Raw genomic sequence first — 21,154 nt, 5'->3', positions numbered from 1 at the left:
CCCAAGCACTACCAGGAGTGACCAGAAATAACGGTCACAAGCTGGCAGAGGTTAAATTCAGTTTAGACATCAGGAGGCGGTACTTTACAGTCAGGGCGGCTAGGATCTGGAACCAACTTCCAAGAGACGTGATGCTGGCTCCTACCCTGGGGGTCTTGAAGACAAGGCTAGACAGTCACGTTGCTGGGGTCGTTTGACCCCAGTACTCTTTCCTGCCATGGCAGGGGGTCGGCCTTGATGATCTGCTCAGGTCCCTTCCGACCCTACCAACTATGAAACCATACATCCCTCTGCTGGTTACACACTGTGAAGGAGATTAATCCCTGAAGTATGTGGTGATACCTGGCCCTGCAACCCTTCTTCTTCTGAATCGATCAGAGGGCTGGAATTGCTGCACTATTGTAACAGTTAAGAGGTTTTTCCTGATATCTAAACCTACATTGTTGCAATTTCAAACCATTCTTCTGTGCTCTTTGCAGCAAGAGCAAAAAAGGTGCTTTCCCTCTTTTTCTTTTTATGGCAGCTCTAAGGATATTTGAAGACTGCTATCATGTTTCCTCTTAAACACTTTTTCCTTAAGCTGAACATACCCATTTCCTTCAAGCTGTCCACATATGACTTGCTTTCCATGCCCTTTATCGTCTTTGTTACTCACGCAGTGCTGTAGGAGGGGCAGGAGGCAAGTGGGGCAACCGCCCTAGGTGCCGAAACAAAGGGGTGCCAACAAGCACTGCCTAGCTGAGGCGATGCACAGGACAGGGCCATGAGCGGCTCTTTTTTTGGGGGTGGGGAATGGGGAGAAGGCAGCTCCCACCGCTGTGTGCACTCCCTGGCAAGCATTGGGTAGAAGAGGACTTGTGCTGGATATGTGCAGGGGCAAGTCCAAGCTGCCATTGTGGGTTTTGCCCCAGGCACCAATCTTCCTTGCCATGGCACTGTTCCCACATCTTTTTTAAAATGTGAAGGCCAGAACTATACACAGTGCTCCATATCAGGTCTAACTAGTGCTGAGTAGAGAGGCACTATCACCCCTTGTCTTACACCTAATGCTTCAATTGATGCATACCTGTCAGCAGATGAAGCCAAAATAAAACAGACTGAACAGTTTGCCCACATTTTTCTTTAGGGCAGCATGAAATATAACTACTTTTACCAAATACTTACTCTTCCTCTAGGCAACCACTGGCATATTGAAACCATGCACCACACATTTCATAGTATTTTTTTTTACCTTGCTTAAAAGGATGAGCCTAAAAGCTGTCCTTTTAACCACAGAACTAAAGCTGTTAGGCCAAAAGTCTATGAGTACACAGCAAGACTACTGGATGTGTCCTGAAAATAGCTTTGCACATTCATGGAGGGTATATCTCAACCCTACTGTGATATGGCTGAGTCGAATGAATGCAAGCTGGAAGAAGTTTAACCAGAAACAGATGTTTCTCTTCACACCATGCTGCTTAACATACAGTATATGCAATTATTCACTATTTCTTGCTTTACACATGCTTTCAAAATGTTAACAAAATGCACTTTAACACATACCATTATTGCAGCAGACAGCCGGTCCATTCCTGTCCATTTTTAACCCTTGCTTCTTGATCATATCTATTCCAAGATACTAAAATTTAACAATAGTGAAATGTGGTTCTGTTTGCATTGAAAACATGCAAACCCCCCCCCCAAGGCAGTCAATGAAATGCTTACTACAATGTGCTAAAGAAATAAAAGTTGTGCTGTTCTTTTTAAGTACCCTTGAGAATGAAGGGAAGTTTGTCTGAAGGATGGAAAGTTTCAGATCACATCTTGATAAGCAACCTCTGGGTAGCAAGTGGTATTCTAGATGGGTCAGTTTCTAACCAGAAAACTAAATTCAGAGTGCATATTTATTTGAAGAATGATTCTTGGATGGACACCCAACTCCTAATTTCTACTTCTTTCCATCCTTTTTGGTAGGATCTGTAGTAGAGCTTAACCCCCACTCCCCCCAACAACGGTGCTTTTCTATATGAAAAATAACGTTGAGACAATTAAAAGTAACATTTAAAATAATGTTATAACAAAGTTTCTTCATTGATTTTTGGCAGAAAAATGTACTCAGAGCTCAAAGAAGACATCTTTTTACCACTATGCAGCAATCTATTCACCTAATCCAGCAGAGTTAATAGGCTTCTGAAAGTGCTACATCCACCTTTTCCTTCCTTCTGAAAAGGCCTGGGATAGGGCACCCCACTGAGCAGGGAATCCAAATGGCTTACTCCCCAGAGGATGTCTGACCAAGAGCCAGGTTCAGTTAGCACTGAACTCCTCCCCTTTCTGAGTCGGACTCCCTCTTTTATACCACTCGTGCAGGCCTGGCATTGGCTGCAAGTATAGCGGGGCAGGGCCAACAGCTCTCTAACCCCTTCCTTGCCAGGGGCTAGCCAGTCCACACTATCACACACCCTTCTGCTAGAGACTCTTTTCAGGGTGCTTTCTCCCTGGATACTCCCCCCCAATGGAAAAGGTCCATGCTGGGGACTTTAACAGGTGTGCTAGTACTCCTGCTGGGACCAAAGCTGGAGATTCCTGGTTAGGAGGTCTTGCCTCTCTGCTCAGGGTCAGACCGATTGTTGTATTTGGGGTCAGAAAGGAATTTTACCCCAGGGTCAGATTGGTATGGACTGTGGGGGGTTTTGCCTGTCTTTATGGCAGAGGCTGTAGCCCTCTACTTGGGATCTTTTGAGCATCTAGGTTAGGGACAGACATTACACATAAACTAGTTTAAGTGATCAGAAACTGGTTTAAACCTGTAACAGAACAGATGTTCAGTTCACGTAAACCAGTTTGAAAATGGCTGAAACCGGTCTCAGATAAACCTGGTTGAATGCAGTATCAGATTTAACTGATTTGGGTCAAACCAATTTATGCAATGTCTGTCCCAGACCCTTTGCTGGTTTAAGATAAGCCAGACATCCCCAGCATCCTGGCATGCTCTCTCGACTGTGTGGGGCTCTCTGTTCCACAGCAGGACTGGTCCCTCCTCTCTGTTCTCTGTATGGAGCTCAGCACAGACTTGCAGGCACGCAGCATCTGCCTGGCTTCTCCCTGCTAAGCAGGGATTATTCCCCACTCCCCTGTGCCTTACACAGTCACCTCCAGCATTAGCTAGCAGACCACATGCTGGCTACAGTCCATGCTGCGGGAGAGAACAGAGGCAGCATAGGCTTTTTGGAGCTAATCAATAGGTAGCTTAATGTCCTTCCTTGGAAGAGCTGTTTAAGAAGACCTCCATTAGTTAATAGAGAGAGGCTTTGTTTTCTTAATGAGTTAATAAACACTGAGTTAAGGGTGATAAACATTCCCTGCCAGGCAGGTCCTGGAAGGACGGGTGGGGGGAGAAATAATCAGAGTGCCCTTCCTGGACCTGGCCACACCCCACTCAGTTCTGCTCTGTAGAAGCAAAGGGAGGTCTGCTCTAGCGCCCCCTGGCTTCTAGCCTGAGCCACTGCAGGCATGTGCCTACATTTTTGGGATGTCTGTCTGGGTTACAAACTGAATTAGCCTAGCCAAGTTAGACTAACCTGCAAAGACTGAATCAATTCAGGCTCAGGCTTTTTGAATGTCTGTCCATAGCCTTGAAGGGTGGGTTTTTTCCTGATATTCTAGCACCAGTAGCTAGCTATAACAACTACTGGAATTTTTACCGTGGCATCCTGTAATAAAAAAAAAACTTTAGAAGTACCTAATTGGAGACAATGCCATAGATAGTAAGCCAAAATGTCTTGAGATGAACAGAAACAAAGTGAGGTGGTAAATCTTGTATTTTTGTTAATGTACTTTAACCTTAAATTTTGAAATCCCAGTACTTTTCTGATACCCAGACCTTAATTAAGATAAATCTGTGTGATTTAAAAGGAGGTTTTACTTGAGCAAGTAGGTCTCTACATTTGGAAGCTCTATTGAACAGAAATTGCCAGTCAAAATAAATCATGTGATTAGATTGTAGAGTGAAAAAAATCTGCTTGAACAGATCCCCAGGCCACAAATCATAAGTTGTACGCTTTGTATCTGAGAGTTGGATTTCAGTTCTGAATGTAAGTTAGAATTCAAAATGAAAAGTATGCGTGCCTGGTCCCACTTTTTAATATAAATCAGAGAAACAAAGAATCATAGGGAGGAGTAGGGCTGGAAGGGACCTACTGCGAAAAACTGGTTAAAGAATTGATTGGTGGAATCTGTAATCTATTTTTCTCTCTGTTTTTTTGGGGCTGTGGTTTCTCGCAATTTGGTGACTGCTCCAACATTGTTGCTAAGTGTATTAATCTTGGAGACACATTTTAGAAACAATTCTTCTGCTTTCTTAGCAGTATGGTGCAGTGATGTGGGACAATACATGTTATTCCCTTGTATTTTCTGGCTTTTGGTTCCCATAACCAGAGCCTAATACTGGCATACTCATTTTTAAACTACAGAGCTCTCATTCTCAGTATTGTCATTCCCACATATTTCCAGAAATGCAGTGGAAGAAGTGAAAGTTCCAGGTTAATGATTCTAGTAAAAGGCCTGTTTACTTTTTAGCATGTAAAATCAACAGAAATACTGACTTTTCCTAAATCTGTTGGTTGGTTATATTTAAACTGAGCTACTTTGCACACACACACTAGCACTGATGTACTAAAATGGTGTTCCAACAAGATTCTTTATCTGCTAAATTAAATCCTGCATTTTTAATTGAAAACTTTTTTTTTCCATTTTAGGTGTGTTAGCTTGTCAGTGATACTGTTTCAAGGGATACTCTTTGCCTGTGCACATTCTAGAGGGTTGTTGGGTTTTTTTTCCTGTGATAGTTTCTGTTAAGGTACTTCTAGCTGAAAGTAATTGCAGCTTTGAAGTCTGAACACAGCCTTGAATTTGACTCTTCTAATAAAGATAGTGTGAACATAAAGTGAGAGCAAATAAACATCTATGGAGATGCAGGGTCCCTAAAAGAAAGAGTTTCAGCCATCAAACACATAGCAGCTGGAAAGATCGCAAATGTTGAACACTGAAAATTCTGATAAAGTATCAGAGTTAAAAAGTAGAAAACAATTTAGCAGGTCCCTCTGCCATTTGGCCAGTCTAGCATTTAACATGCAAAAATGCTCAGGGTTTGTAGTTTTGATATTCTTGAGTGCTACGGTAATAACTAAAAGCCCTCTTGTAGGCCATTAGCTATGCTTAGCCTTTTTTAAAGCAATCAGTAATGTCTTGAATATTATTGCTGTCTTCTCTGAAGTGAGTGCATGCATATCGGATTGATGGGAAATGTCAAAGACAAACTAAAAGTAGCTTTTAATTTTAAACATCTCTTTTTAGAAGTGAGAGCCAAAACTGACAGGACAAAAATGGGGAGGCTCAATTCTTATGATAAAATACGTACTGCTAATCATTAATGAAGGCGGTTACAGTTGGAATGCTGTAGCCTTGAACAATGTTTTCATTCCAATTCCTGACATACAGTACATAGTATTCTCCTCACACCATCAAGCATATGTTCTTTTTCTGAAGACCTTTCTGATATGTCTGTCAAAGTATATTTGTATGAATTGTAAAAATAATTGGGAGAGGACAGTGATCTAGTTTCTTGTGGAAGTTAGCTGCAAGATTTCTGGTACCTCCTCTAAAGTTTTTTTTTAAAGGACAATGCATATTTTTCATTTAACTCAGATGGTGCATACTTGAGTTTTTAAAATAGGTATTGAACAAACTTGACCAGCACTGAGTAGCAACTTTCTATTTCTTTAACTTATTACAGACCTAACCTAATGTGTCCAGCTGATGGAAAATTAGTTATATGCTGCTGTAGAATGACTTTTTCCTCTATCCAAATGTTGTTTTGCTACATCTGTTCTCTGCAAATTATTTCTGCTGGTTTTTAACAGCAGTCCCCCTTAATTGGTTGCTATTTCATTCTTTGTGCACCTTGTTATAGCATGAATCATGTATTATGTCTATCTTTAAAGCATTAATGAAAAAATCATTCAGTTCTAATCACTAGCTTCTGAAAAAAATATTACCTAAGTCACCATTGAGTCTAACCTCAGAAACACTGCAGACTTGTGAATTAGTATGTACTGGTGGCATTAATACAACTACGTTTACTCTGGATGCATGCCAAAACATTCTAGTTCTGGCATCAAGCACTTGAGACGTTTACAACACTTGTCTATTAAAATCAGTGGTATGCATGTTTGAAAATCCTTGCCTACAAGATAGGCTTTTGTTATTCATTTGGGCCACCATAATTTTTGTGCTTGTTGATTTTAAGTGAAGTACTATCTGGAACTTTCAAAACGTGTTTGATTCTCTAAGCATCATCACCCCCTGGGCTAGGGACAGACATTCAAAACACCTGAGCCTGAATTGATTCAATCTTTGCAGGTTAGTCTAACCTGGCTAATCTGAACCTGTTTATAAGTGGACATACATTCTCTCTGGACTGAGGAAATTCAGGCACATACCTGCAATAGCTCAGGCTAGAAGCTGGGGGGCATCAGAGCAGCCCTCCCTTGCCTTGTACAGTGTGGAGCTGAGGGGGGCATGGCCAGGCCCAGCAGGACCTCTGATTAGGGAGGTCTGCCTGCACCATCCCAGGCTCTTCCATAGTCGCTGCTTAAAGGGCAGAAGTGTTGCCAGACCCGAGCCCCCTGCTAGCACTCTGAGGCAAGGGGCGGGTGGTGCAGTGCATGCATCTGTTGATGATACTGAACTTTTCAATCTCCCTCCCTCCTCCTTTATATTATCTGCAGCAAACTGACAGGCAAGCAAGCCAGCAGGGGAATGATAACAGTGTTTATCACCCAATCAGTAAAACAATAGCTTTTCTCCATTACTTCAAACTCTTCTTGAGCAGCTTACCAGCAGACCTGCTGATTAGCTCCAAAAAAGCCCTAAGTGGTCACTGTTCTGTCTGCCTGGCCCAGTGAAATTGGAGACACACACATGTCTGCATTAGCTAGCATACCACATGCCTAAGGTCCACGGGACTGGGGTCCATGCTGTGGGAGTTGGGAGGAAGGGGAGGATTTCCTGCTTGAGCAGCCAGCAGCTAGGGAAGCCAGAGAGACCCTGTTCTGCCTGCAGTCTGTAGCCAGAGCTCCAGCCATGGAGCAGAGGGGAGGGATCAGCCCTCCTGTGGAGCAGAGAGCCCTGCCCAGCACAGACCACATGCCAGAATGCAGGGGGTATCTGGTTTATCTTAAACCAGCAAGGGGTCTGAGACAGACATTGCAAAACTGGTTTGACACAAATCAGTTAAGTCTGATACTACATTCAACCAGGTTTATCTCAAACCAGCTTCAGCCATTTTCAAACTGATTTATATGCACTGAATATCTGCTCTGTTACTGGTTTAGACCAGTTTCTGATCACTTAAATCAGTTTATGTGTGATGTCTGTCCCTAGCCCTGGGAGTAACATACAGATTAACATTCTAAGCAATTAGAGAAAGTGGCATGAAAAATGCTATGTTATTCAATATTAAATGTCAGACAGAAGGTAGGGAGGGTGACTGACACCTTAGGTCAGTCTTAACCTGGGTAGGCAAGTGTTTGCAGGACTTAGGTTGTCCTAAAAATGACATGCCTGATCTAAAGTTTGTTATTGTTAGATATAACTAACTTTAGATTCACATGGGGTTAACAGCATTTAATGAGGGTTAACCCAGCTTGGCAAATGCTTATACATGTTCACAGCACAGCTCCAGGGCTGAGAGAGCCCAGCCAGTCTCCACAGCCCTGAGGCTATGATGCTTCTTCCCTCGTCTTCCTTACCCCCTGATCAGGCTGTCTTTACCCCCCCAGCTGTACCCCTGCCTCCAACCTAACTTGCCTTTGGCTGCCTGCAAATGGAAAACACATGCGTGCATGGATCCTGACTCAAGTTTGGGAAACTTAAACTAAGCCACCTAACTTGAACCAGTTCCCACAAACATATGTCCTCACTCTTAAAGACTAACTGGTTCAGAGATGCATATGTCTTTGCAGGCAATAGATGCTAAGAATGCACCTTTTGCTAGGTGTTTTTATTTAAAGAACTTTCTGGGGAAAGATTCATTCAGAAATGTTTATTTATTGAACTGAAAATGTCTCCATCCATCCATCTGGGTTTCTTTATAGATGATGTTGCTTATAACCAGGGATCCTGGTTTTCTCTGTTTAAAAATCTGAAATTCCCTGATAAAAACACCTGCAAATTCTCTGCTTAAAAGACCCAAAAACCGTGTATTCCCTCAATTAAAATGAAAAGCCATTATATATAGGTGTCAGTTGAACACAATGTTTATTGTGGGGGGAGTGCAGCAGGGTGGGGATCCTGAGCTTGCAGCTGGCAGCCCACATTTGCCCCTTCCTGGTGTGTGAATCTGGGGGGCAAGTGCCCCCATGTCTTTCCTGGGAGTATGCACAGCGTTGGGGAGCCAGCCCCACCACTGCTCCCTGGATGAGCTGCCCTTGGCTCTGTGCCACTCCCCAGTTAGGCCCTGTGACCATGCATTCCTGCCCTGGCCCTGGTCCCAAGCCCCAGGCCCCACACACTGCTCCAGCTGAAGTGTCCCCAGCTCTGTCCAACTCCCTCCTTCCCTCATTATCGGTGCCTCAATCCCTGCCCCACACCAGAGTTACCTGCGGGGAGCTGCAGAAGCTGCTCTTCACACTGTCTGGCTGCCACATGCATGTGCACATGCACCTCGTGCCCCCTACCTGACTGCCCTGTTCTCACTCCTCCCATCCCATCGCAGGCTGGAACTCTGCCAGTCTGCAAAGGGAAACCTTGTTTCCCGCACTTTTCTCCTTTAAAGAAGAAAATCTGTGTTTTTCTCATTGAAAGAGAAAATCTGCAGTATTCTTCAATTGAGAAAATCTGCATTTTTCCATGTTTTTCTTTAGCAAACTGAAAACCCGGATCCCTGCTTAGCACTCAATCAGATTTTTTAATTTTATTTGATACTACCAGGTAAGTAAAGTTTTATCAGATCTTTAAAGCAGAGCTCAGCCTGTTTTGTAACTAAAAGACCATCAAGGAAAATGCTCCCATTTCTGGAAGTGATTCCATAGATAGCGGTCTGATTTACCACCTTAGCATAACATTCACTAATCCTGCACTTACACTGAAATGCTGTTTTTTTGCTGAGGTATGAAACTAATACCTTCATCTAGTTGGGTAAAACCCATCACTCTTCTCACAAGTGGTTGGAATTTTTATTCCAAATAACCTGGCCAAATTCCAGTTTGGGTGTTTACAGTAATGGATCTACTCTTCTTCCCACTGGAGTCAGGAGGTGATTTGCAATTTAAGATCAATGGATAAAACTGAGGTTTTTGGCCTCAAAGAAAAAATATCACTTTTCTAGGAGCAAAATAATAAATTATATACACAACGATAAATTGTGTATAGCCATAGGTCCTGTCTACAAGTGAAATATATACCTATTTAATCAATCTGTTTTAAAATTGGGGCACTCTTATCGGTATAATTAAATTGTATTCAAGTTGAGGAATGTTCCTACGTAGGGATTTGTCCCAGTTTAACAAAATAAATATTTTTTGTTGAACAGTTTTTGTGTAGACCAGCCCATATTATTATGTCTAGTATCCACCAACTAATACTTTACAATGTTGTAGAAGTGTTTCTATATGTATCTGAGGAAAGAAACAAGAAATTTCCACTAAATTTTAAAATGTTGTTGCCATTTCCCTTTTGACAAATTCCAGGGTTTTAAGGATAACTTTAACATATTTAAAAACACCACAGCTTTCAATAAAATAATCTAAAAACACTCTGGAACATGTAGCTCAGAGAAGTTTTGAACTATGTTTTCATTCTGCTGTAGCATGCTGTACAGATGCAGTTTCTCTATTTTTATGCTCTTGTGCTTCTCATTTAGTAGTACAGCATAATGTGAAAAGGACCTTTCACCATTTGTGCTGTGGATTGGCACAGAAAGACAACCAATTGTAATATTTGTTCAATCTGGAATATATTCTGTGCTAGCCTGCCAAAACTGAATTGTGTTCTTTTCATTCTGTCCAACTTCAATGTGTTTCCCCCTACATTGATTCTAAATTGTTCATTTGTTGGGATATTTTCCTCACAGGCTGGTATGTTGGAACAGATTTGATTTTCTGTGCGTACCAATAGAGGATGCCTTGCAGGGCAAAAAACCTGCACTGCTTCAAAGAACTTTGCAGCTGGCTGATAAAAACAGCCATTCTGTTCCATCTAGTCATACAGCTTCTGGGCACAACCTGTCATGCCACTGGGATTTTTTTTTTTTTTGTTTTTGTTTGTAGCTCTGTTATTAGAAGCCTCTTCTGTGACATCTAGCTTGGTGGTAAAATTCAGTGTTTTATCATATACTAGGTTGAATTTCATTTAATCTGGCTAATACTTGCACATAGAGCAGATGTTTTTAATGCTTCTTCCTTATTCTTACATTCAACTTTGACAAGGAGCAGGTTGTAGCACTAATACATATATCATGCTGCTATTTTAAAAAAAATATGCAGTCATCTAATTAGTATATACAGTATGAAACAACAAGAAACCATCTTCTACTTTTTGATTTTTAACAGCTGAACATTTATTCTGAGCCTCACTCCAAAACAGCTTATGCACGGGTGTCTTTGCAGAAGCTTTTGGGAATGCTCCTTTTACAGCTAGACCTGAGCCATTGATGCTAGTGGAGTAATTCCTCCAAGATGGTCTGTCATGAGTTTATTATGTACTGCCCATGTACCATCCACTTCATTCAGTTTTAGGTTTTCACCCCAACATTCTCTTATACTAGCACCCACCTCTAGCCCCATTGTACCTTAGGACTTATTCTCAGTTGATTTCCTATGGGCTTTAGCTGCATTACTTTAGCTACTTCATAATCATTGTGAACTGAAATTTGGCAAGCCCATTTTCAGCCTCGAAAGAAACATAGGCTGGGGAGAGTTGATTATTATCATTGGTAAAAACACTGATCCTTTTCAAACAAACCAAAACAATATCTTTGCTGTAAATCATTTGAATGCATAATCAAAGATTATTTAAAAACTGGTTTGTAAATGTTGTCAATAAAGTTTAGTGAGCAACTGAAACCTAAAATAAAGGTACGTGTCAATGGCCTTTTGGTGTTCCAAAAAGATGTTTACCAAAATGTTTGATATTTATAGTTGAAAAATCCTGAGAAAATGTAGTAATATTTTTTTAAAACATGGAAGATTTAAATAAATGTTTGTTTTATTCTAATATAATAAAGGGCTTACTCTGTCTGTCTGTCTGTCTGTAACACTCCAGGAGAACTCTGATTGCTTGCTGAAACAAACAATCCAGTGGCAATGCATAGTAGGTGCATGGGCGTGTATGTGCACCCCCTGAGAGTGCTGGTGCACCCTTTGACAGGCCACGCTCCCTGCTTAGGCGATGTCGGGGGGGCAGGCAGGAGCACTGGTGTCCCCCCTGCAAGCACCAGCTGGGGAGTGAGAGCACTGGATGAACCACCGTGGCTGCTTCCTGGTTGGTGCGATTGGCTGTGGGGGGACTCCCCCCCACCCTGGTCAGCGAGATTGATCGTGGGAGGAATCCTCCCCCTCCCAATGTCCCAGTCACTGAATGCTTGCTGGGGGGAGGGGGGGAGGCATGTGCCCTCCCTGACTAAGGTGGCACCAGTCGCCCATGAAACAATCAGTGCTCCTAAAGCATTACAGACAGGAGGTGGCAGCAACAGCATGGCGGAGTGCTGCCATGACAGCGGGAATGAAAGAGATGGAGCAGGGGGGTGAGACCAACATTGCTGGCCTCACCCCCTCCACCCCTCCCAGCTGTGCTCCTTGGAGTCAGTGGTGGCGCAGAGTGCTGGCAGAGGGGAATGGAGAGGATGGCAAAACAGTATTTCAGCATAAGTGCAGGATTAGTGAATGTTATGGGGCAAGGTACCCCCACCTGCTCCTGGGAGACGGCAACAGCATGGGGAAAAGTTAGGTTTAGCAAGCTTCTCCCCCGCCTTTTTACCTCCCGTCATTCTTGACAGGCACTTCGCTAGTGAATTCATAAGGGCAAACACAATACAGAGGCTGTAAGATGCCATGCCACTGACTCAAGTTAATTCATACATTTTGGGCTTGTAGAGAAGAAACTATACATTTCTTAGTGTTCTAGATAGGATTCCTAAAACCAAACTAACAATGCTGTAGATTGAAACTATAAAATGCTAAAAGTTAATTATTTGGTTCAAGTCCTTCATGTGTTTTTGGAGTGTTGATAAGGGAGAAAACAATTGTTACATCTGTTGATGCATCACCTGACTGGGCTCTACTTTTTCTTTAGCTGCTAGTGTAACCTAATTCCACTAGCTCATTGAACTGTAACGATGGCTAAGGACAGTCAGTACAGATAAACCAGTTTAAGTGATCAGAAACTGGTTTAAACCTGTAACAGAACAGATGTTCAGTGCACATAAACCAGTTTGAAAATGGCTGAAACCAGTTTGAGATAAACCTGGTTGAATGTAGTATCAGATTTAACTGATTTGGGTCAAACCAGTTTATGCCATGTCTGTCCCAGACCCCTTGCTGGTTTAAGATAAACCAGACTCCACCAGCATCCCAGCATGCTCTCTGGCCTGGGCGGGGCTCTCTGCTCCACAACAGAGCTGGTCTCTCCCCTCTGCTCACTGGCAGGAGCTCGGCAGAGACTTTAGGCATCTACTTGGCTTCCCTCTGCTCCACCTCTCTCCACTCCCTTCTAAGCAGGGATTGCTCTGCCTTACGCAGACACCTCTCAGCATTAGATAGCGGACCACATGCTAGCTACGGTCCCTGCTTTGGCGGATGATAATGCTTTGGCAGAGGGTAATGTCCCTCTCTTGTTTTCTTAATGGGATGATAACCACTGAGTTGGGGGTGATAAACACTGTGTTATCAATTCCCTGATGGGCTGGTCAGAAAAGGGGAGGGAGACTCATCAATAATCAGAGCGACCTGCTGGGGCTTGGCCATGCCCACCCTCAGCTCAGCACTCAAAGGGAAGGAAGGGCTGCTCTAGCATCCCCTGGCTTCTAGCCTGAGCCAGCGTGCTCTTTGGGCTGGGAGGGGCTCTCTGCTGTACAGCAGCGCTGGCCCCTCCCCTCTGCTCCCTGGCTGCAACTCCAGCAGAGACTGCGGGCTGCTCCCCCACTCACCCTCACCGGTCCCTGCTAAGCAGGAATTCCCCCCTCCACTCTGCCTTGCTGAGGTGTCTGTGTATTAGCTAGCAGACCACATGCTGGCTACCATCGGTGCTGGATTAACAGGTAGAATCAACAGTAATGTCCCTCTATTGTTTTCTTAATGGGGTAATAAACACTAAGTTAGGAGTGATCAACACTGTTATCTATTCCCTGCTGGGCGGGTCAGAGCATCCTGCCCAGGCCTGGCCAAACCCTGTCCCTTCAGCTCAGTACTGTGGAAGGGAAGGGAAGAGAAAGGAAGGGATGGGCTGCTCTAGCACCCCCCAGCGTCTAGCCTGAGCTACTGCAGGCATGTGCCTGCATGTCTGGGATGTCTGTGCAGTTACAAACTGATTCAGCCAAGCCAGGTTAGACTAACCTGCAAAGGTTGAATCAATTCAGGCTCTAGCCAATATGATTACCCCACTGATTTCATTGGGAACAAACGTAATGGGATTGGAAATGGGTGTTATGTTCTATTTATTGCTTTATTGCCTATGAACTTATTTGTAAGGGACTTTTGAAATAAATTCCATAAAAATATTTTTATTTTCAGTTTGTATTGAGGATTTCCTGCACTGTTAGGGTGATGAGGATTAGCTAGAGCTGGTTTTCAAAAACAGCTCTTTTTAAAAATGAACACATTTTTGGGTGTGCTCAGATATTAACACAATGCTGCAGTACTTGTGGAAACCATTGTGTTCAAGGTATGATGCATATTAGCCTGGTATGGGTTGACAACCAGTGTTCCAAGAACATTAAATTATTGCACCTGTACAGTACAGGGACCCTGGCAGTTGACTACTAGTTACATTGCTATAATTAGCTGAGCTGGCATCTTACTATACAAATGCAATTTACATTAGCACTGGAAGATGAACAGAATTTGTAACCCTAGCTAATAATGAGTGTATTAAAAGTATTTGTAAAATTGCAGTAGGGAGGCAGACACATTAAACATATTGTCATGTCATCTGTATTCATTTGAACCAAGCTGAGGAAGCTGCTCACATACTGACTTCCTTCTAGTCTAATACAAATAAAATACTACTATTTATTTATGGAAACCTGTAATTCTGTCATGTTTTCTTCTGTTAGATTAAGGCATTGTAAATAGCATTTTTACTTCAGTGCTAATTCAAAGGAGATTGCAATCCAGTTGTTATCCCGCCTCAGCAATGAGTTTAGCTCCAGTTGGCAGCTCATGTCTCTCGGGCTAAACACGTGCATGTATGTCCTGCTGACTGGTGCGTTGTTTCCTGGGCAATCGTGCTTCAGTTCCTGCTATTGCAGTCTTTAATAGTTCATTAAACATGGAAAAAATAACAATGATTTGAAAGAGGAAGTTATTTTTGTTGATCAGATTTAATCTGTAGGTAGTATATATGTTAAGCACGGTAATGTGATTACCAGGAAGCAGATGATTCATAAAAAAAAATTGTTGGGGAGGTTGAGAGAGGGCAAATGCAGAAACAAACTTCCTCTTTTTTTTTAAAATTGACTGCCTATTGTTCACAGTGCAAACTTCTTTCTTTGTGCATCTCCCACCACTGTGCATTGGAAATCATGTGAGGGTTTCCCTGAGGATCCATCCTTTTCTTCTTTCCAAAGGACCTATACTGCTTTTATTTATGTATGTTTTAAACAATACTGCAGGGAATAATTAGGATATTCTAATTATGAAGAGTTACATGGCAGTCATATCAGGTGAAAGAACTTCTTTATTCTGAGACCGTGTATTTAGAATACACGTGTGATGCACAGCTATATTTGAAACCCACTACTTTTTCCCTCTCACTGTGGGGATGCTTTTTGAACCTGCATGTGTATATGTCTTATCTCTGTGATAGTGCAGCTTGTGCATCAAATTCTCCTACTACATTGGTACAACCCATACAATTTAACAGATGTTTAGTCAGTAAGGTCAAACCTGTGTAACTGCAAGACATCCACCAGCCACTCTCTGATCTGTTATGAATCTTCTGTATGCTGCTTTCTACTTGGCTTATGCATTTTGTTGCTCTTAAATGGAAATAAGATGGTCCAAATAATTGCAACATTTTTTCATTATTCTGCTTACTGAAAATTAAGGCATTATTAATACTTTTTTCTTTTTGTGGCATATCGTACTTTCTTGTTCATCCATACAGTCGTTTCTCCTATTACCTCTAGTTCAGCTACTAAATGGTACTGAACGTCCTTTGGTTTTTTTTAACCTCATCATGTGAAAGTTTGTCATTTGTTTTTAAATTTAAAATAAGGAACAAAGAAAGAATTGTGGTATTAATGTATACAGGAAAAATTATGAACTTTCCCCTGCATACCCAGGGAATACCCCACCAGTGTTAACCCCAAATTTCATTACACTGATACCAAAAGTTGATTTGGGTAATTCTAAATATGTTAATCTGACATTAAGGAAGGCTTTCAAACAGGTATTTCATTTCCTGGAAGAAAGCCAATGCATATAACTGAGCCTTCTTTTTCTTCTTTGTATTTTTATGTTTTACAGGCTACATAAATAACTTGCATAATTTTACTTCTCTAGAATTTAATTTTTTTACGTAAAGATGATTACGACAGCTTCCTAGAGTAGCAGATAAAGCAGTAAAATGGCATGCTAGACTTTTTGACATGTTATTTTCAAAACATTTATTTTGGTATAAGATAATTTTCAAATTAAAACCTTTTAATCTCCTGTGATTTGTAGATTCACGATGCAGCAAGTCTAGGCTTGAAGTTTGTTGGAGTTATACCTCAGTACCATTCCCAGAAGAACACTGTGATGCCCACTGGTAACAACTCTGTACAAGTGAGAAATGTAAAAAATGCATCGGGCTATCCTGAGGATCATGCTTCATTGGATAATGAGAAAACAGATGGTATTAATGGATGTAAGACTCCAACACCAAATGAGGGAAACATTGACCAATGTGCAGAGTCAAGTGACAGTCAGGAGGGTGAAGGACAGGTTACTGAGCACTTGAGCTTAAATTCTGCAGGGGAAAATGGAGAGCAGTTACAACAGGAGAACCTGTCACTAAGGCTAACAGAAACCACGGATGAGAAGGAAGGGGCAACAGAAAGTGATGCATCAGCAATATGTGCAGAACCTCTTACTGGAAGTAAGTACTGTAGTGATCACTCTGCTATGCAAAAGTTAATTTTTAAAACTGCCTTTACTAAGTCCACAACACCTTGGAGAAGCAAGTGTACACAATGGGAAAAAGAAAATCTTTGAGCCCATTCTTAAACTTAGCTGCATAGTTCATGATAGCTTAAGTGTATAGGAAACTGTAGGAGAAATAGAAGACCAGATGACAAAAACCAATTAGTGTAAGTAGATGCAGCTCTATTATGATCAGTGAGGTTTATCTGCCTTTGATGTGATGGTGTCATGGACCGATTTTGCAGGGGAATTTGCCATGTCAGGTTTGGAGTTCTGTCCTCAAGCTGACTTTAGTTACATTGTCATGTGCTAAAGATCTTACACGTCAAGTTAAACTTTTCTAACTCTTTTTTGATATTGTTCAGCTGGACTTGTTTGATGTTGATCCCTGCATTTAATATTGATGTCCTTGGACCACCAAAATTTGATTGATTTCCCTCTTGTACTTGCCTAGCTGAACAATAGGCTAGTGGGAAAATGTGCTCAGACATGTTATGGAATTTCCTTCATTGGAAGCTTTCAAGAAGAGACTAATTAAGCATTTGTCTGGAATGAAAAGATATAGTAGATCTCACATTTGTGTTAAGAGGTTAAAACTAGACAACCCTTGAGGTTTCTTCCAAATCTGTGATTCTATGGTTCTATGAAACTCATGATTAACAATTTATCATTATTTCTTCCATTGGCCTGTCTATCTTTACTTTTTATACTGGCTTCTGTTACTGTGTTGCTTATTTGAATTTTCTAGTATGAACTGTAAGTACAAGTAATCATTTCAGTTAAGAAGAGTAGGTCTCAGTCCTTTTCTTACATTTTGCAAAAATTCGACCAGTTGTTTTGTTCATTGTGGGAGTTTGTATGTGGCAGTGGGAGCCACTCTCTGTGGAAAAGACTAATAAGCAGGGATCCTAGCAGGGTTTTCTCTGATAAAAGAATACCCAATTTTCAGATGTAAAAAAGTAACCCGAACACCACATTTTTCCATGATTACAATGAAACGCCTCTCTCTCTCTCCCTCCCTCCCTCTCTGTGTGTGTATATATAATACAGATGTGTTTCATTGTAATCATAGAAAAATGTGGAGTTTGGATTACACTTTAATCTGAAAATTGGGGATTTTTTTATCAGAGAAAACCAGGATCCCTGCTAATAAGTATGGCCTGATTTCTTTCGTATAATTCAGGTTTTAGAGTTCCTGAATTAAACTAGCCATCTTTGGCTGTTACTTTATTGTTTGTTGGGAAGTTAGGCAGCCAGATTTAGTCAAGGTATACCCAAGCTAGTTGTCCTACTCTCTGACCCCTTATTGAAAATAATTTATCCTGAACTATGTTAGAACTTCAAATATCCTACATTTGTAGTTTCTTATTTATGCTGCTACATAAATTATGCCCAATTCAAACAGATTATTTTCCTTTATAATCGTTTTGTGAATTCACATGTCCTAGGTTCTGTTTTCTGTGTGTGCTTTGCACTTTTCTACACTGAATTGTGAGATCCTCTTCCTGAATCTTCCCACTTTCTTGTCTAATGCATTGATAGGTTGATTGCCCTTCTCTACATTTGCTGCCCACTAAAGACTTTAATTGCTGTCCTCTAAAGATTTTGTTAACCCTATTTTTTGTTTCCTTATCTGTGTCACAGTATACTTAGAATGAGGAAACCTGGTTCCAAGCTGACTTCCAGGCTAGGTAAAGGCATTCAAAAAGCTTGACATGGGATTGATCTAAGTTGCATGGTTTTCTGTAAGTGGCATAGTTAGATTGGTAATGAACCGAAAACACATTCGCCCTTTGGTAGGTGGTAAGGGGGCACAAATTTTAGACTGGGTTCTGCCATTTTTAAACCAGTCTGTATGCCTAACACTTTCTGTTCTGCTGCAGGTATAGGCCATTTTTGTGTGCTGAGCTTCTGTTCTGTTATGGGTATAGATCAGTTTCCGATCACTTATACTGGTGAAAGTATAGTACCTATACCCAGCCCCATTGTTGTACAGTCTGAAGAACACCTCTTCTCTTGTTTCTCATCCCATTCCTCTGTCTGCCTTCAGACTTCTGGGAGTCTCATTCATGACCACCTTTTTGCACATCTGCTAAGATCTTTTAGCTGTAAAACTGAATTTAAGGCCTTTGTAGTTCAAGAAAAATTTACCTCAGTTGCTGACTTCCCTTCATTTTCTTAATCTCTGTTGACCTTTCTGAGTTTGGAGAATTTAAGATCAAATATCTGTGGTGAGAAATGCTGGTAGATTTGAGAGTAGGGATCTGGAAAGATAACTTTGTGAAAGAGAAAATGAATTAACTCACCTGTAGCAGGATATTTACAAATACATTACCTCAATAGCATGACACATTTATTTTTCTTGTGTGACCTTGAGTTCTTACAGTACTTGCTTTTCCTCCTCTGGAAAATGTATTTCAGCCTTTGGCATCATCTTCTGTCTTCTGTTGTGAACACCGAGGTAGAGAATCCCTGTCCATTTCTTTAGTTGCCTTTTTTCTTCATCAGATAGCTCTAGTTTCTCTTGGTTTTCACGCTTCTTTCCTTCTCCTTGGAAAAAGTTGTAACGTTTGTTACTGTTTGCATAATCTTAATTTCATTCTTTGACTAAGGGTCTCTCTCTCATCATTTTTCATAGTTTCATAGTTTCAAGGGTCAGAAGGGACCTGAGCAGATCATCCAGTCCGACCCCCTGCCTTGGCAGCAAAGAGTACTGGGGTCAAACGACCCCAGCAAGGTGACTGTCTAGCCTCCTCTTAAAGATCCCCAGGGTAGGAGCCAGTATCACTTCTCTTGGAAGTTGGTTCCAGATCCTAGCCGCCCTGACCGTGAAGTAGCGCCTCCTGATGTCTAGCCTGAATCTACCCTCTGCCAGCTTGTGACCATTATTCCTGGTCACTCCTGGTAGTGCTTGGGGAAACAGGGCCTCCCCCAGTGCCTGCTGGTCCCCTCTGACTAGTTTGTAACAGGCCATTGGATCCCCCCCTCAGCCTTCTCTTGTGGAGGCTGAACAGGTTCAGGTCCCGTAGCCTCTTCTCATAGGGCCAGTCCTGCTGCCCCCTGATCATGCAAGGGGCCCTCCTCTGGGCCCTCTCCATGTTGTCCACATCCCTCTTGAAGGGCGGCGTCCAGAACTGGACGCAGTACTCCAGCTGCGGCCTGCCCGGGGCCGCATAGAGGGGGAGGATCACCTCCTTGGATCTGCTTGAGATGCATCTGTGGATGCATGACAAGGTGCGGTTGGTCTTCCTGACTCCCCACACTGCCGGCCCATGTTCATCTTGGCATCAATGATGACTCCAAGATCCTTGTCTGCCTCTGCACTGATAAGAAGGGAGTTCCCCAGCCTGTAGGTATTTTATATTTTCCCAGATTGTGGTATTTCTTTGGATTTTGTAGAGCTCATGATTCTTCCTTTTTTTTTTAAATAAATTTTCTACTCCCTTGTACGTGTATTGCTAAATGCTGTGTACTTCCCCCAGATATGCAGGACTTTCTCACTGACTACATAAGCACAAGACACAAGGGCTTCCTCATATTCCTTTGTCACCTCAAGCAATTATCTGCTTAAATAGAAGTTATTCTCTTGCTAGAATTTAGATTATGGGATTATTTAGTCATGAACCTTTTCTTACTTTTATATCTGCTAGGAACTGATACCCTACAGCGCTAGACAGATGATGATGATGCATTTTCTAGACAGATTTCCATTCCACGTATCTCATTTTATTTTGAATTCAGTATTTCTGGCCCCATATATTTGTAGCTGTGTCCAAACTTGAAAATTGCACCATTGTAAATAGCTTTCAGGAAGGGGTCCTCCAGACCTGTATTGAAAATGACTTTTAAGTGGACTTGACAAAATCTAACTAAATATTTTAAAAGCTTGTTGGAAAGTACTGTTTTCTGAAACCATACCAAAAGGATTTTTGCTCTATCTACCATTAACAGTTTTTAATCAGGTTGGGCAGGTCCTTTGTTGAACATTTTATATTGTTTATATTTTTACCTTTACTCCTGCACTCAAAGGCCTGATCCATTTCCCACTGAAACCAGTGAAAAACTTCCTTCACCTTGGGTATTAGATCTTTACAGTCCCAAACCCCGTATTTCACCATTTTTGTGTTTAAAAAAGTAAAGGATGTGCTTATTATCATATTCAGAAAAAAAATCTCCTTTTATTTCTGGAATTAATAATCATGTCCTGATATTCTGATTTATCTGCAGGTAGTTAGTGTCTCTGCTTAATATTTATGCTTCTTTGTTTATGTGCCCTTTGAAGTTACTGCATCAGCTTGTTTTTTTCTATAAAAGCAGTAAATAGCAAGTGAATCCCAATTGACAGTCTGTTCATTTTTTTCTGGTAATAATGTTATGTCTTGTTTACTTTCTCCAGCACCCATCAGCTATCCCTTTATAATCTTCCTTTATATGGAGATAGTATCCATCTTTTCTCTAAGGTTCTCTGTTCTTGACAAGTCTTTCTTTACTTTTGCTCCATACCAAGTTTATTTGAACTAAGTTTTAGCTAAATCTCTCATGTTGTAATCCTCTGGAGACCTGACTTTGCTGTCCTTGCTCACGCTGGGCGCATCTACACATGAGCATTTACTGACCAGTAACCAAAATTGCTGCACAGTAAATATGGCAACTTAGACTGACTTGCATGATGCAGGTATCAAATTTCTGTCCCAAGTCAGACCACACATACACTGGTAATATGCTTTAACACCTGCATGTGTAGACACTAGCCTATTGGCCTATTCCCGCTTACT

General features: G+C 41.6%; 1 protein-coding gene across 4 annotated transcripts in view; it reads left to right on the top strand.

Annotated features, from left to right (window-relative positions):
- The window catches only part of RFTN1 (raftlin, lipid raft linker 1), a 143,902-nt gene that overhangs the window by 76,763 nt on the left and 45,985 nt on the right, over window positions 1-21,154 (top strand). For all 4 annotated transcript variants that reach the window (XM_019535647.1, XM_019535656.1, XM_019535631.1 and 1 more), the window contains exon 5: window positions 15,921-16,335. In XM_019535647.1, the coding sequence (XP_019391192.1) occupies window positions 15,921-16,335 (415 nt within the window). The remainder of the gene's footprint in view (window positions 1-15,920; window positions 16,336-21,154) is intronic.

The sequence above is a fragment of the Crocodylus porosus genome, unplaced genomic scaffold (assembly GCF_001723895.1).
Source record: "Crocodylus porosus isolate Cpor-Errol unplaced genomic scaffold, CroPor_comp1, whole genome shotgun sequence".
NCBI lineage: Eukaryota > Metazoa > Chordata > Crocodylia > Crocodylidae > Crocodylus > Crocodylus porosus.
Note: the sequence above shows the minus strand (reverse complement) of the source record. Positions and strands in the feature narration are given on the sequence as shown.